Source organism: Phyllostomus discolor, chromosome 13, assembly GCF_004126475.2.
Source record: "Phyllostomus discolor isolate MPI-MPIP mPhyDis1 chromosome 13, mPhyDis1.pri.v3, whole genome shotgun sequence".
NCBI lineage: Eukaryota > Metazoa > Chordata > Mammalia > Chiroptera > Phyllostomidae > Phyllostomus > Phyllostomus discolor.
In genome coordinates, this window is record NC_040915.2 from 33327902 (window position 1) to 33340538 (window position 12637).

Genomic DNA, 12637 nt, shown 5'->3' on the forward strand with positions numbered 1-12637 from the left:
CTCCAATACGAGGACAGGAGGAAAGCTCTTTCTGAGGCAACCTCCCCAGATTGGTCATTGCCCCTCCCCAACCAGCAGAAGACTGAAGGTCTGTGTCTTGGAGAGAACTAAACAGAGTTTGGACTACAAGATACCGTGCACGTTCACTGGTGGCGTGGACCACACAGAAAATGTGATTGACCGAACGTGAGACAAGACAGGATTTTGAGACCCCAGCCTGCAAGTACCAGCTGGTTCTCAGGATGGTGCCAGGCTATATCCCCAACAGTATGGCTCGTAGAAGAGTTTGGGGAGATCTGAACAGAGAGAAAAGAGATACGAAGAGAAAAGATGTAAAGACACAGGCAAAGGGGAATCCTGGGTAAAAACAGTCCAGCCAAATCATGAACCCTGTAATTCAGTCAACAAGCTCGAGTCCAGTCAGCCTTTTGGGCCCCCACTCTTACGTGGGAGCTGGCAGCGGAGAACCAGACGTCCCAGGGAAGCCTTGAACGTGAAAAATAGAGATGAACACACACACGCGGCGATGGGGAGGCCGTGGAGGGAGCGGGATGGGAGCGGAGAAGAGAGCATCAGGAAACGGCACGGCCGTGAAGCAAGAACAGGATGCTGCATTTTAGGAAGAGGCGCCCTCGGAGCACACAGAAGGGCCTTCGGAAACTAAAACTCAATGGTAGAAAGGAGCAATCCGCAGGAAGGCTAGAAGGCAAAAGTGCGGAAATCTTCTGAAAAGCAGAACAAAAACATAGTGAGATGAAAAGTAAGGGAAATAGAGCACCCAGCCAGGAAATGTGAGTATTACACGTTCAGATAGAGCAGAGGAAAGGGGGAAAGAAGCATCAATGAAATTATTCAGAAAAATGACCCGTAACTGATGGAGGAGAGTTTTTGGATTGAAAGGGCTCAGCGTAATGGATAAAAGTCCACCACACCGAGGCAATATCATTGTGCAGATTAAACACTGGGAATGATTCAAGATCCTGGAAGTTTTCTGAGAGAAAAGCCAGGTCATAGAAAAGTTACTGGGACTCAGCACAACTTTGGACTTCTCAGCCGTAACACGGGAAACCTAGAAGACAATAGAGCGATGCCTTCAAAATTTCAAGAACAGTCATTTCCAACCTGGAATTTTATATCCCACAAAACTATCTGTCAACACATAGAGGATAGTGTGAAGATATTTTTACCGATGCAGGACTTCAAAAAGGTTTCTCCATCCTCAACTCTGGTGTTCTGCCAAAATGAGGGGCTAGTCCGCAGAGGGGAATACATGGTATTTTGGAAAGAGGAGAGATGCAAGGAGGGCATCTCCAGATGCCAGCTGTGCAGAGAGAGCAAGCAGCTCACACTGCAGCCAGCCCATGTCTGAGCAAGACAGGGCCAGAAAGAGGGGCTGGCTAGAAGGGGGACGTGGTGGCCTGGTGTCTGAGAGGGAGATTTAAGTAACTGGCAGAGTGCGAGGGTGAATCAGCGATGAGTTTGTAGGCAAGCACAAGAACGATGATTATTGGCTCAAGGAAAAATAGACGTGCTGGAGAGGAAAAGTTAGCAAAGTCGGCTCCATGCCTCTGCCCCGAATAGTGTTTACAGAGTAAAAGTCATGCGAAACTGAAGGTTGCTTTCACCCTCGTGATGCTGTCTCTCGGGAGGAGGGGCAGCCGGGAGCCATGCCTGTGTGTAGGTGGGGTAGGGGCTGGGAAAGGCAGGAACCCAAGTCCCCATCGTCCAGAGGGACGAGTGAAGAAATAGCGCCTAACTGAAAAAAATCAAGAAGTAGCAATACTTCTGCATATTATTTAGACACATAGGGGTGGATACCCAGGAAACTGGCTGACCAAGGTTAAATGTCTCCCTTCTGAGAGGGAGATACGGGCACAGGGACCTGTGGAACGCTCTCTTTTTATAGCAGAACTTGTGTTGGACCATTAGACTGCGTTCATATACAGTCAGGGGCAAGAGTAGGATTATAGTTGTTCATATGGAAAATAATACAGTAGCTAATAAGTAATACAAGAATAGAGTGTTTTGGACACTCACAACTGTGAGCCTACTTTGGCCCCACCCTGTATCAATGAATTAAAGTGGAACGTTTAACAATGTGAGACTTCGAAGGCGACCTCTAAGGTCCTGTTCAAATACAAAATTCTTCTCTCTGGAGGGTTAGAGAGGGGACAGGGACCCAAAGGGGAAGCTGATGGCCTCTTTCTTCACTGGGGTGCTCACCACTTTTTGGTTTATTTCTCTCTGATCTTTTTAGATGCGGAATGTGGGTATTTGTTTATTGTGTATCGCTTCCTAATTTATGTTATTCTGTCCTGACGGTTTTTGGTAAACTATTGTTTTCCTCCAACAGTAGCTTTTAGACATTTTCCCTTGTTCAGGATTCTGCTCCATCATTTTAAATCACGCCAGTTGTGTGGTCCCCATTTCATGCAGGGACCACATTTATTTAACAAATCCACCATTGTTGGACATCTAGGTTATTCACTATTGGTCATCCCTCCCTGGGTTTATCTCAATGGCCAGCTGTGCCAGTTTCGCCCAGATGTGTTTCTCCTACAGAATTTGGTTTCCCTTTTTCGTTGCAGTGGTGTCCGGTTCATCGTCCAGCTCCAAGTACGACCCTGAGATCCTGAAAGCGGAAATCGCCACAGCGAAATCCCGGGTAGGGTGTCTTCATATGCACTGTGCTCGGGGGTCACTGAGGCTCCCCCACAAGACCAGAGCGGATGCCGAGACCAGGCTGGGGTAGCCAGTGCTGGCTAACAGGCCCTACATAACACCAGTAGTAGCGGTAGTCAGTTGTCGTCATAGTAACAGTACCAGTAATGGCAGATTCGTCATCTGCCGAATGCATAGTACACTTTACTATGTATACAAGGCACAGTGCTGAAAGTTTCATGCATGTTATCTCATGTCATTATGAGAGCCCCATGAGGTAGCTTCTGTCACTATCTGCACTTAAAGATCAGCAAACAGAGGCTTAGGGGACAAGTAAGTTATGCAAGGTCACAAGGGACGCAGGTTTACTCCAGAGTTCCTAATGTCATGTGTGTGCTATCTTCCTAGCTATTACTGGTTCTACATGATCTTATTTAACCTCTTCGCGTTTGCCATTTTACTGATGTGGAAACTGAGGCACGGCAGTAAGTGAGGTGCTCAAGGTTAAAGGCAGTATTTCGAACACTGGTTTTGTTCCACTTCAGAGAGGTTCAACTCAGGTGCTTGTAAGAAAACATAAAAGCGGGTAGAGGGCTGGGGGTGGGGCAGTAGGGAGCAGTGGGGACTGTAGCCTAGAGAGTGGGCTCTATCTACAGGGGTGGTTGACGTTTAGCTGTAGCTTACTGTGGCCATTCAGGAATGTGGGCTCAGTGCTGGCAGATCTTCAAATACTTTTATTTTTTAAAGATTCTGTTGATTTATTTTTAGAGAGAGGGGAAGGGGGAGAAAAAGAGAGGGAGAGAAACATCCGTGTGACACAGAAACATGATTGGTTGCCTCTTGCACGCCCCAACCAGGCATGTCCCCAGCCAGGGACCTGGCCTGCAACCCAGGCATGTGCCCTGACCAGGAATCGAACCCGAGGCCTTTCAGTTCACTGGCTGGTGCTCCACCCATTGACCCACACCAGCCAGGGTAGCAGATCTTCAAGTATTTTTAGAGAACTATATATCTAGGCTTATTATATGAAATTTCTCAATATTTAAATATTAGCAAATAATTTTAAACATTTCAGTAACGCTGCAGGCCAAACCAGGCATTCCTGCAGGCTGGCTCTGGCTCCCAGGCCAAGTCCTGCTTCGAAGTTACTACATTGCCTTTCGCATCCATGCACAGCACTCCTGTACCCACTCCCTGCTTTACGTAGTGCATGGCCCTGGGGGCTGCCACCATCCATCAGAACAGGAAAGGGAGGCAAGGGAGCTTGAGAGCGGTCACCCAGCTGGACAGTGGGAAGGCCAGGCTCCCTCGCAGGTCAGCCAGCTCCTCTCTATTTCCTGTCTCCCGGGAGTGAGGGCTTGGCTCTGCGTGGTTTGCAGGATGGCCAGGCTGGGGTGCCAGCTGAGTGGGCAGCTGCTGAGAACAAGGCAGCATCGGTGAGGGGGTGGTATGGTGACCAGTGTGACCCAGAGGGTGTTGACCTGGGTCATTGTGCAGGGGCCGTGGGGGGCTCTGGGCTTCCCTGGGAGGAGAAGGAGGCCTGCAGCTTGATGTCAGCCTCTGACCTGGCCCCGTGTGTGGTCTCCGTCCCCCAGGTCAACAAGCTGAAGAGGGAGATGGTTCACCTCCAGCAGGAGCTGCAGTTCAAAGAGCATGGCTTTCAGACCCTGAAGAAGTGAGTCCACCCTGCCCTCTGTCTCCCCACGGGGCTCCTCACCTCCCCGCCCTTCCCCCTTCACAAAATGTGGCTCTCCAGTCATGTGGTCCCAGTTCTGTTCCATTGCATTTACTGAACATATCATGCAAGGTGTTGGGGTTTAGAAAGAGGAACTAGGGGTCATTTCAGACCAGAGTTCCCATCATCCCCTGAATCCCTGAAGCCCGTAAAGTTCTGTGCTGCCCAGCTGAGTTTTATGAGCCAGTGTAGAAACTTGCACCGAACATTTCTGAGTGCCCGTGTTTTCCCCCATCCCGCCCCTCCCCAGCAGCTCCAGTAGAATCTCGCATGCACAAAAACAGAACCAGCTCTTTTTCTTCCCGTGGCCCCCAAACCGAGAGACGGCTTCACCTAGGGAATCCCGTGGGGGGAGCAGGTGTCTCTCCCACGATGAATTACCAGCAGAGTGTGCATGATCCCGCGCCCACTGTCCTTTTTGGACTGTGACTTAAGGAGCTTCCAGGAAACTTAGACCAAATGAGATTTTCACTTTTGGAAGCCGGCTTGCAGCCAGGCAAGGTGCAGCTCTGTGGTTCTGTAGAGCAGATGTGTTCATTGTCACAGTACATGATCGTACCGAGAGCAGTGGCTCGGTGCCGGGAAGCACTTGCAGCGTGTCTGCCCGGGAGACCTCATTCGGTCCCCACCGCAACTCTGTAAGGACCGTTCTTTCCGCTAACTCCGTGTTACAGATGAGGAACCGGAGTCACAGAGTCAGTGCTCGGTAAGCATCTGTTTACTGTGAGCAACCACCTGTCCAACCCGGCTTGTGCGTCGACTCACGGTCAGTGTCTCTGATGGGCTCGTCGGACAGTCGTTACAGAGCAGCCGGGCAGCTCTCTCAGAAGCTCCAGGGCGGACGTCTAGTAGCTTCCTCTGTTCTCAGGCACATCCCACTCAGAGTCCCAGGGAAGGCACATCTGTACAGACAGCTCACTTCCTTTCTCTCTCGCCCTGACTCCTCATCCTCTGAACCTCAAGTCCAGCCCCACCAATCTGTGGCCCGAGCCCCAGGCCTTTACCTTTTAGCTGTCTGTCTCCCTGACCTCTTAATCGAGTGACCTATGACCCCCTACTGAGGGAACTCTTGGTCTTATAAACATCTTCCCATCCTCAAACCCGCACTGCCTGGGGTGAATGACTGTGTGTCCCCCACAACACAAGGTATAAGAAAGCACAGTTGTGTATGATATATTCTTTATACTATAAATTATGGTTTTATATACAAGCACTCTGTTATTTGTGTGTGTGTATGTGTGTGTGTGTGAATGCCAATGCTGTCTCTCAGACTAGAGTCTGATGTCATTAAGGTAAGGGACCTTGCTTTATGCTTCTTGGTAGTCTTTGGTAGGGCCATGGACATTTGAGGACAGTGGTATGAGCTTAGAAAATTCTTGTTTTTGACATATAAAGCAAGTGTCCTCCTCAGATGTCTACTTAGTAGGGAGGCAGCTTCGAAGGGCTTCTCCCACGTGGTCACCATCATCACCATCACCATCGTCCTGCCCTGGGGGCCTCCGCAGGAGCCTGCCCCGCCTCCCCCTTTCTGCAGTTCTCGGGAGCTTCTGGTGAAAACACAGCTCGTTATTCTCTGAGCCACCACAAACCTGTTTTACCACTTTGTCACCCTGTAGTAGCATTGAAAATTCTTGTTGTTGGGTAAGTTGAGCTGAAACCCCGAAGACAAGCCTCCTTTTCTCCCCTCCCTACACCCTCCACCCTCCCGCCCTCCCAATGTCTGATGTCAGCCCCGATAAGACTCCTGCTGCCCACGCTCCCTAGCAGGAAGCCGGCGCCCTGTGTGCGGTGTCGGGGAGCATTTGCTTTAATGCACACCTTGGCACCAGGGCTAGGAATGTAGCCTCAAGAGGAGATGGCCTGGCTTCAAATCCCAGTTCCCTGGGACCCTGGGAAAGGGACTTCATTCCTCTGAGCTTTGGCTTCTCTATCCAAACACGTCCTTATGAAGAGAATAGGGGAAATTCACGTCAAGTGCATATGCGGTGGGTGACTTCTAGCTAGTTGCCTACTTGGGCTTGGGAAGGGACTTGGGTGAACCGGAGGCTATGCTGGATAAGCACTGTGGCCCGGTCACCTCATTCCATTGTCAGTACCCCCCGAGGAGAAGTGTTTGTTCCGCCTGCTGTGTAGGTGAGGCACTGGCGGGCTGAAGACATACCCGAGGCCTCCCGGCTAGGAAAGCGGCAGAGCAGGGATTGGAATCCAGTGTTACTGGATTTTGGAGCTCATGTCTTAATACCCCCCTTCCTGCCATCGTACCAGGTACAACCTCCCACCCACTGAAAACATAAGATCCCTTAATAGGGGACAGTACTGTCACTTCTTCCTCTTAGCGCCCTCTCTTTGCATTCCATGGAGGACAAATTAACTTACCATGTGTTCAACGCATGGTCACCAACCCACTGTCACAAGAAAAGGTTGATGAGGGGTGGACAGTACCTCTCAGGGGAGACTGAAAAGTCACCATGGAAGGTGGGCATTTGGGCCTGAGCCATGTGAATAGGAAGGAGTTGGGACTTGGCACACAGCTCCCACAGGAGAGAGGGCAGTGTGGTGTCTTTCTTCGTGTCCCCAAGGCCGCCTGCCCAGGTACGAGCGGTCCCCGCAGGACGGGGAGGAGGTGGCTGCCGTCAGAGCCTAGCTCCGCTTCTCTGTCCGGCTGCGCAGTGGCTCCCGGGCGTGTGGGTCTGCGGTGCCGAGAGAAGGGACCCCTGCAGAATGTAGAAATCCTAAAACAGGCCCCCCCAACCACACGCATACACTCTCCCCTCCCCCCAACCACACAACTTTTCTATTGCCTTAAAAAAAAGAAAATTCATTCACTGTGTACATAATGGTGACCCTTTGTTCCCCTCCCCCTCCCCAATCCCAAGAGCGTTCCCTCTGCGGGCTGCGCTCTGGAGCCAAATTCCAGAGCCGGGGTTGCTAAGGCCTCCGAGAGGAATCAGGTAGAGGCTGTGCGAGGAGCCCGAGGCCCAGAGACAGACCGCTTCTGTCTCGCCCTGCTGAGGATTCAAAGCCATCCTCCCCCTTGTTGGCAGAGGACAGCTGGGCACAGCCCCCTGCCCAGAGCCCCCAGCCCCTGGACATGGTCAAGCAGACAGTGTCGTCCCTGCATGCACCCCGCCCACCCCCCAACCCCCCGATTTGGGGCAGGGCCCCCTCCAGTCCTGGGCACTCGCTCTCAGGGGTCCTCCCCTCCACGGAGCATCTTGGGGAGGCCTCCGAAGCCAAAAGCTCCCCTTAGACGCGTTTCTCAACCTGAATCTGAGACCAGCCTTTGCCGACCTGGCAGGCTTGCCCAGGCCCGAGTCCTCGAAAGGAACAGACAGGCTATTTTTAGTGGGGAGACATAAATGGGGCTTTGTTTCCTCTCTGCGGAGCTGAACTAACGGATGGGAAGGGGGAGGGCTGAGCTGAGACCTCCATCAGGTCTCTCTCTCTTTCTCCCCCCCCTCCCTGCCCTCCCTCCTCAGAGGCACCATTGATGAGACCAGGATGAAAACCTACTCCTGGGTGGGTCCGAGGTTCCCCACGCCAGTTATTTTTTTAGCTCGGGGCAGTGCAGCGGGGGACCGCTGGGGACTGCCTGTGAGCAGTGTCCCCCTGCACAAACGGGTGTGTGGGGTCCCTGTGGGCCTGTCCTTGGGTGAAAATGGGAAGCAGTTCACACCCATCTCTGCCCTCTGAACCTTCCCCCGCCACAGCCCCCTCCCCCAGAGGGTTGGGGCCCGAGCCATCCCTGGGGACCTTTAGAAAACCACCAAAATGAACCTGTATGTAGGACCTAGATAAACCTGTAAGTGCGCCAGGCTAGAAGTGTTTTAATCCTTTACAGTTGTCTGATTCACCCCAGATTCTCCATCCTTTATCCTGCTTGCTGCTCCAGACAGCTCTGGTGTGGGTCAGGCGCACACATTATCCAGCTTTCTGAGAGGAGGAAACTGAGGCTCCTTGTCCCTGGGGCCACGCCCGGGGTCACTCTGCTAAGTGGTAGCCGGGGTGGGGTGTGGTTTCCATCCTTCTAACCTTTCCTTCATGGTGGTGTTGACGCCACGAATGCCTGTTAAGGAAGGTGACTTTGCTTCTCTCCCCCAGGAGACATTAGGCAAAGATGGAGGCATTTTTGGTTGTCACAGTTGAAGACGAGATGCTGCTGGCATCCAGTGGGCAGAGACCCGGGGTGGCACTAACCATCCTCCAATACACAGGGCAGCCCCCTCAACAAGGAACGAGCCAGCCTCAGATATCAAAAGAGTTCTGAGGCTGAGAGAGCTATACTAAAGGACGAGTCTGTGCCAGACACTAAAACTACTCAAACGTATTCAAGCCTGCCAGCACCAAGTCACATAAATCGCTGTGACACAGCGTAACGAGTGTAGTGTTACAGCTATGTGCTATGCATTATGGGAACACCTAGTGCAGCCCGGAGGACCCAGGAAAGGAATCCGGGAAGGCTTCCTGTAAGAGCTGACACTTAGAGGACCCTGGACTCCAATAGTGGTGTTGCCGCTGCAGCCCCACACTGTGGGACATTTGTGATTTAACAGGGTCCTCCTGTGCCTTATTCCACAGGCGGAGCAGAGAGAGGAGACTTCTCGAGGGAACGGAGCTCCGTGGTCTGTGCTTCCCCCTGGGGAACCCCCTCCCCTGCCCTACCTCTGACCTTTCCCATTGGTTGTCTCCTAGAATCGATAAGAAGATGTCAGATGCGCAGGGCAGCTACAAACTGGACGAAGCTCAGGCTGTCTTGAGAGAAACGAAGGCCATCAAGAAGGCCATCACCTGTGGAGAGAAAGAAAAGCAAGATCTCATTAAGGTGCGAAGTTCCCGTGACCGGGGCTCCATCTCTGTTTCTCCCAGGCCCCTTTCTGCACCTGGACTCATGGGCCAGTGCCACGTGCTGCACAGATCCCTGAGTTTCACCACTAGTTATCTTGGGCTTTGGGAAGGGGAGGCTCAGAAGCATTCAGTGACCTGCCTAAGGTCACATGGCCATGTGAAATGGCAGTTGAAACAGGAGCCCTCTAGTCCGAAGGTCATGCCCTTGCCGCTAGTTCCAGCCACCTGGCTTACCATTCAAAGGACTGAATGGAGGGGGGTGATTCAGCATTGTTAATGTTGCAGTCAAAGGGTAGCATCTTTCTGTAGCATCTTTTTTTAAACGATTTTATGTATGTATTTTGAGAGAGGACAAGGGAGGGAGTAAGAGAGGGAGAGAAATATCATTGTGTGGTTGCCTCTTGCACCTGCCCCCTCCTACTGGGGGCCTGGCCTGCAAACCAGGCATGTGCCCTGACCAGGAATCGAACTGGCCACCCTTTGGTTCATAGGCCCATGCTCAAACCACTGAGCTACACCAGCCAGGGCCAAAAGGTAGCATCTTTATAAGCATTTCATTGTGTATTCTGGCTCTCTGCTGGGACCCAAACAGATGATAATCGGTGTGATTGATGTTCCAGGCAGTTGTGCCAAGCACTTTGCGTGCACTGTGCCTCACCTAGCCTTGACACCAACCTCACTTTACCCCCACCATGCAGTTATAAAGGCTGCCTAGCTCAGAGAGTACATGGGAAAGCCAGGGTTCAAGCCTGTGAACCCCTGTCTCAGAAGGCCGTTCTTGTAACCCTGGTCCGTCCCACCGCCTCTCGCAGGAACTCCCCTGGCCTCGGAGATATTATTGTTCCCATCTGCAGGTGAGGGGTCTGAGGCTCAGAGAGGCCGTAAGTGACTTGGCGAAGGAAGCTTCACCCTCTAGCACAAACAGAGTGGTTCTGAAGCTCCTGCCCAGAACGGCAGCCCAGTGGAAGCATCCAGACCAGGCACTGGCGGGCAGTGGGACGTGTTCCTGTTGTGAGTGGCAGTTTGGAGCACTGAGTCTCATGTCACACAGACCAGGAAACCCTGGCTCTGTCAGTTGCCAGCCCCTCCGGGTAACCGCTCCTTCGTGGATCATGCGGGGATCAAGTCATTCCTGGCAGGGCTGTGGCCAGGATTCAAAGAGGTTGTGGTAAAGCTGACAGCGCCTTGAGTGTGGACTGTACTAGCACTTTACTCTGGGTGTCTCGTTGAATCGGCGTCATGGCCCCTGAGATGGGATCTAGGATTACTCCCCTTCTGCAGGAGAGGAAACTGAGGCACAGAGAGGGTAATCCTCTAGCTCAGATCACACAGCTGGGGACTAGCTGAGTGGGGGTTCTAACCCCGGCTGTGTGGCTCCAGAGCCAGTGTCCACACCTGTCTCCCAGGTAAGGGCTGTGGCACAGTGCCCGGCACCTAGCAGGTGCCCACCCATTGCCGGCTCTTTACAACAGAAGTAGGAGGTCTGGATGAGCCTGGGCTCCTCCCAGAGTATGAAAGGTGGAGAGAAAGGTGCATGGACCGAGGCAGACCCGGAGCTCCCTCCCAGGACGGAAAGTGTGTTGCTGACCACAGCTGTCCTCCCCGCTTCAGAGCCTTGCGATGCTGAAGGATGGCTTCCGGACCGACGGGGGCTCCCACTCCGACCTGTGGTCTAGCAGCAGCTCTCTGGAGAGTCCGGGCTTCCTGCTGCCGAAACAGTTCCTGGATGTGAGCTCCCAGACAGACATCTCGGGGAGTGTGAGTAGCAGTGCCTGCCACCGGAGGGGACCTCCAGGGGGACAGCTGCCGGGAGGCTGCTGTGATGGCCGGCCACCCTCTCGCTGCTCACTGAAGGAGCCGGCTGGCGGCCCTCTGTGCGGCTGGCTGCTGACGCAGCCTGCGGGAGTCCCGTGCCCTTACAGAACTCTCCTGGCCCCCGCGTGTTGGGAGACAGTGGTGTGAGGAAAAGCTCCCACTGAATCCCCGTGTTCACTGTCACTCAGCCACATGCTTGTGTCTGGGCGCTGCCCGGAAAGTGTTTTTGAAGGACCAGGTGTCTTTCTCTGGTTTCCTTCATCCCATTTGGCAGAGCCATTCTGTCCTTCTCTCCCCAGCTGGAAAAGAGAGGACGTTTTCCTCCTGTTAGTCCCAGAACAGCACGTGCAGCTTCCAGGCAGCTGCACGGCTCCCAGTTCTGAAGCTCGGTCTGGTCGTGGTCGATGCATGGTGCAGGCTCTGTCCAGGCCTGGCCCGTGGCCTGGCCCGTGGCAGTCCGTTGCTTTGGGGAGCTTTTGTGTTCTAGAGCAGGTGACCTTGAACGAGTCACTGACCAGCCTCTGTGGCTAAAATGCTATTCCTGTCTGATTTCTGTAGCCGTGCTCCCACTTGTGAAGAGAGGCTATACCCACGCCTGATTGGCTGAGCCTTGTAGCTTCTTGCTGCTCTCGATGGCAAACAGGCCTACCACCCCCCCCCCCCCCCCCCCCCCCCCCCATCACACACGGGTGCAGCTACAAGCCAGCTGTGGGCTGAAATATGTGAGAAGGACCTGTGTGCCTCCTTCCAGGTCTAGAATCTTCTCCTCACTCACCCAGTGTTTCACTCCCGGCTGCAGCCTCCTGAGTTTTCGGTTGACCTCCTCCGCAGTGCCCCCAGAATGGCTTTTCTTGTGAATGGGCTGTCCCTGTTTCCTCCCAACCAGCTGTCCTCCATGCTTCCGTGGCTTGAATGGGCTCCAGGCCATTTGTGGCCGAGAGATGATATTCTGAGCCATAAGCTTCTCTTCTAGACGTGATTGATGTCTGCGTTTGGGGCTCTTCCCACGGCCCGAAGGAAGCAACGTGTTTCCGACTAACTGGCTTCTTTGGGATGCGCCCAGCCGGCTCAGCCACTGGGGGCTATACTTAGCTACTTCCCCCGAGAGCTGTCACGTCTCTCCTGCGTTCTTGATGCCCAGCGCAGCGCCGGTCACGACAGCCACATAACTTCTGGCTTCCTTCTTTCTTCCCTCCAGTTCGGCACCAGCAGCAGCAATCAGTTGGCAGAGAAGGTCAGACTGCGCCTTCGATACGAAGAGGCTAAGAGGAGGTAATTGCGGGCCGTGGGTGGGATGGTCTGGCAATGTGAGTACTGTTGGAGAGGGTCAGCTGTGTGCCTGGCTTCTTACATGCCTCCCCTCGCTGAATCCGGCGAAGATTATGAAGATGAACGTTACAATCTTCATATTTTCACCTTTTTTAAAACTCAGATGGGGAATGACTGACCCAGCGACACTTAGCTAGGTAAGGGGTGGGCTGTGCTCTGAACTCAGATCTGTTTGGACCTCAGAGCCTGCTTACCTCTTCCCCTGCTGGCCCCCGTCCCTGTAGTCGGAGTTTTCCAGTGCTCCTGTATGTA

General features: G+C 53.3%; 1 protein-coding gene across 1 annotated transcript in view; it reads left to right on the plus strand.

The window, feature by feature from the left end:
• WWC1 (WW and C2 domain containing 1) overlaps window positions 1-12637 on the plus strand; it is a 119612-nt gene that overhangs the window by 69537 nt on the left and 37438 nt on the right. Inside the window, exons 4-8 of the mRNA XM_028527659.2 lie at window positions 2589-2665; window positions 4257-4336; window positions 9089-9218; window positions 10853-10999; window positions 12255-12328. Coding sequence (XP_028383460.1) covers window positions 2589-2665; window positions 4257-4336; window positions 9089-9218; window positions 10853-10999; window positions 12255-12328 — 508 coding nt within the window. The remainder of the gene's footprint in view (window positions 1-2588; window positions 2666-4256; window positions 4337-9088; window positions 9219-10852; window positions 11000-12254; window positions 12329-12637) is intronic.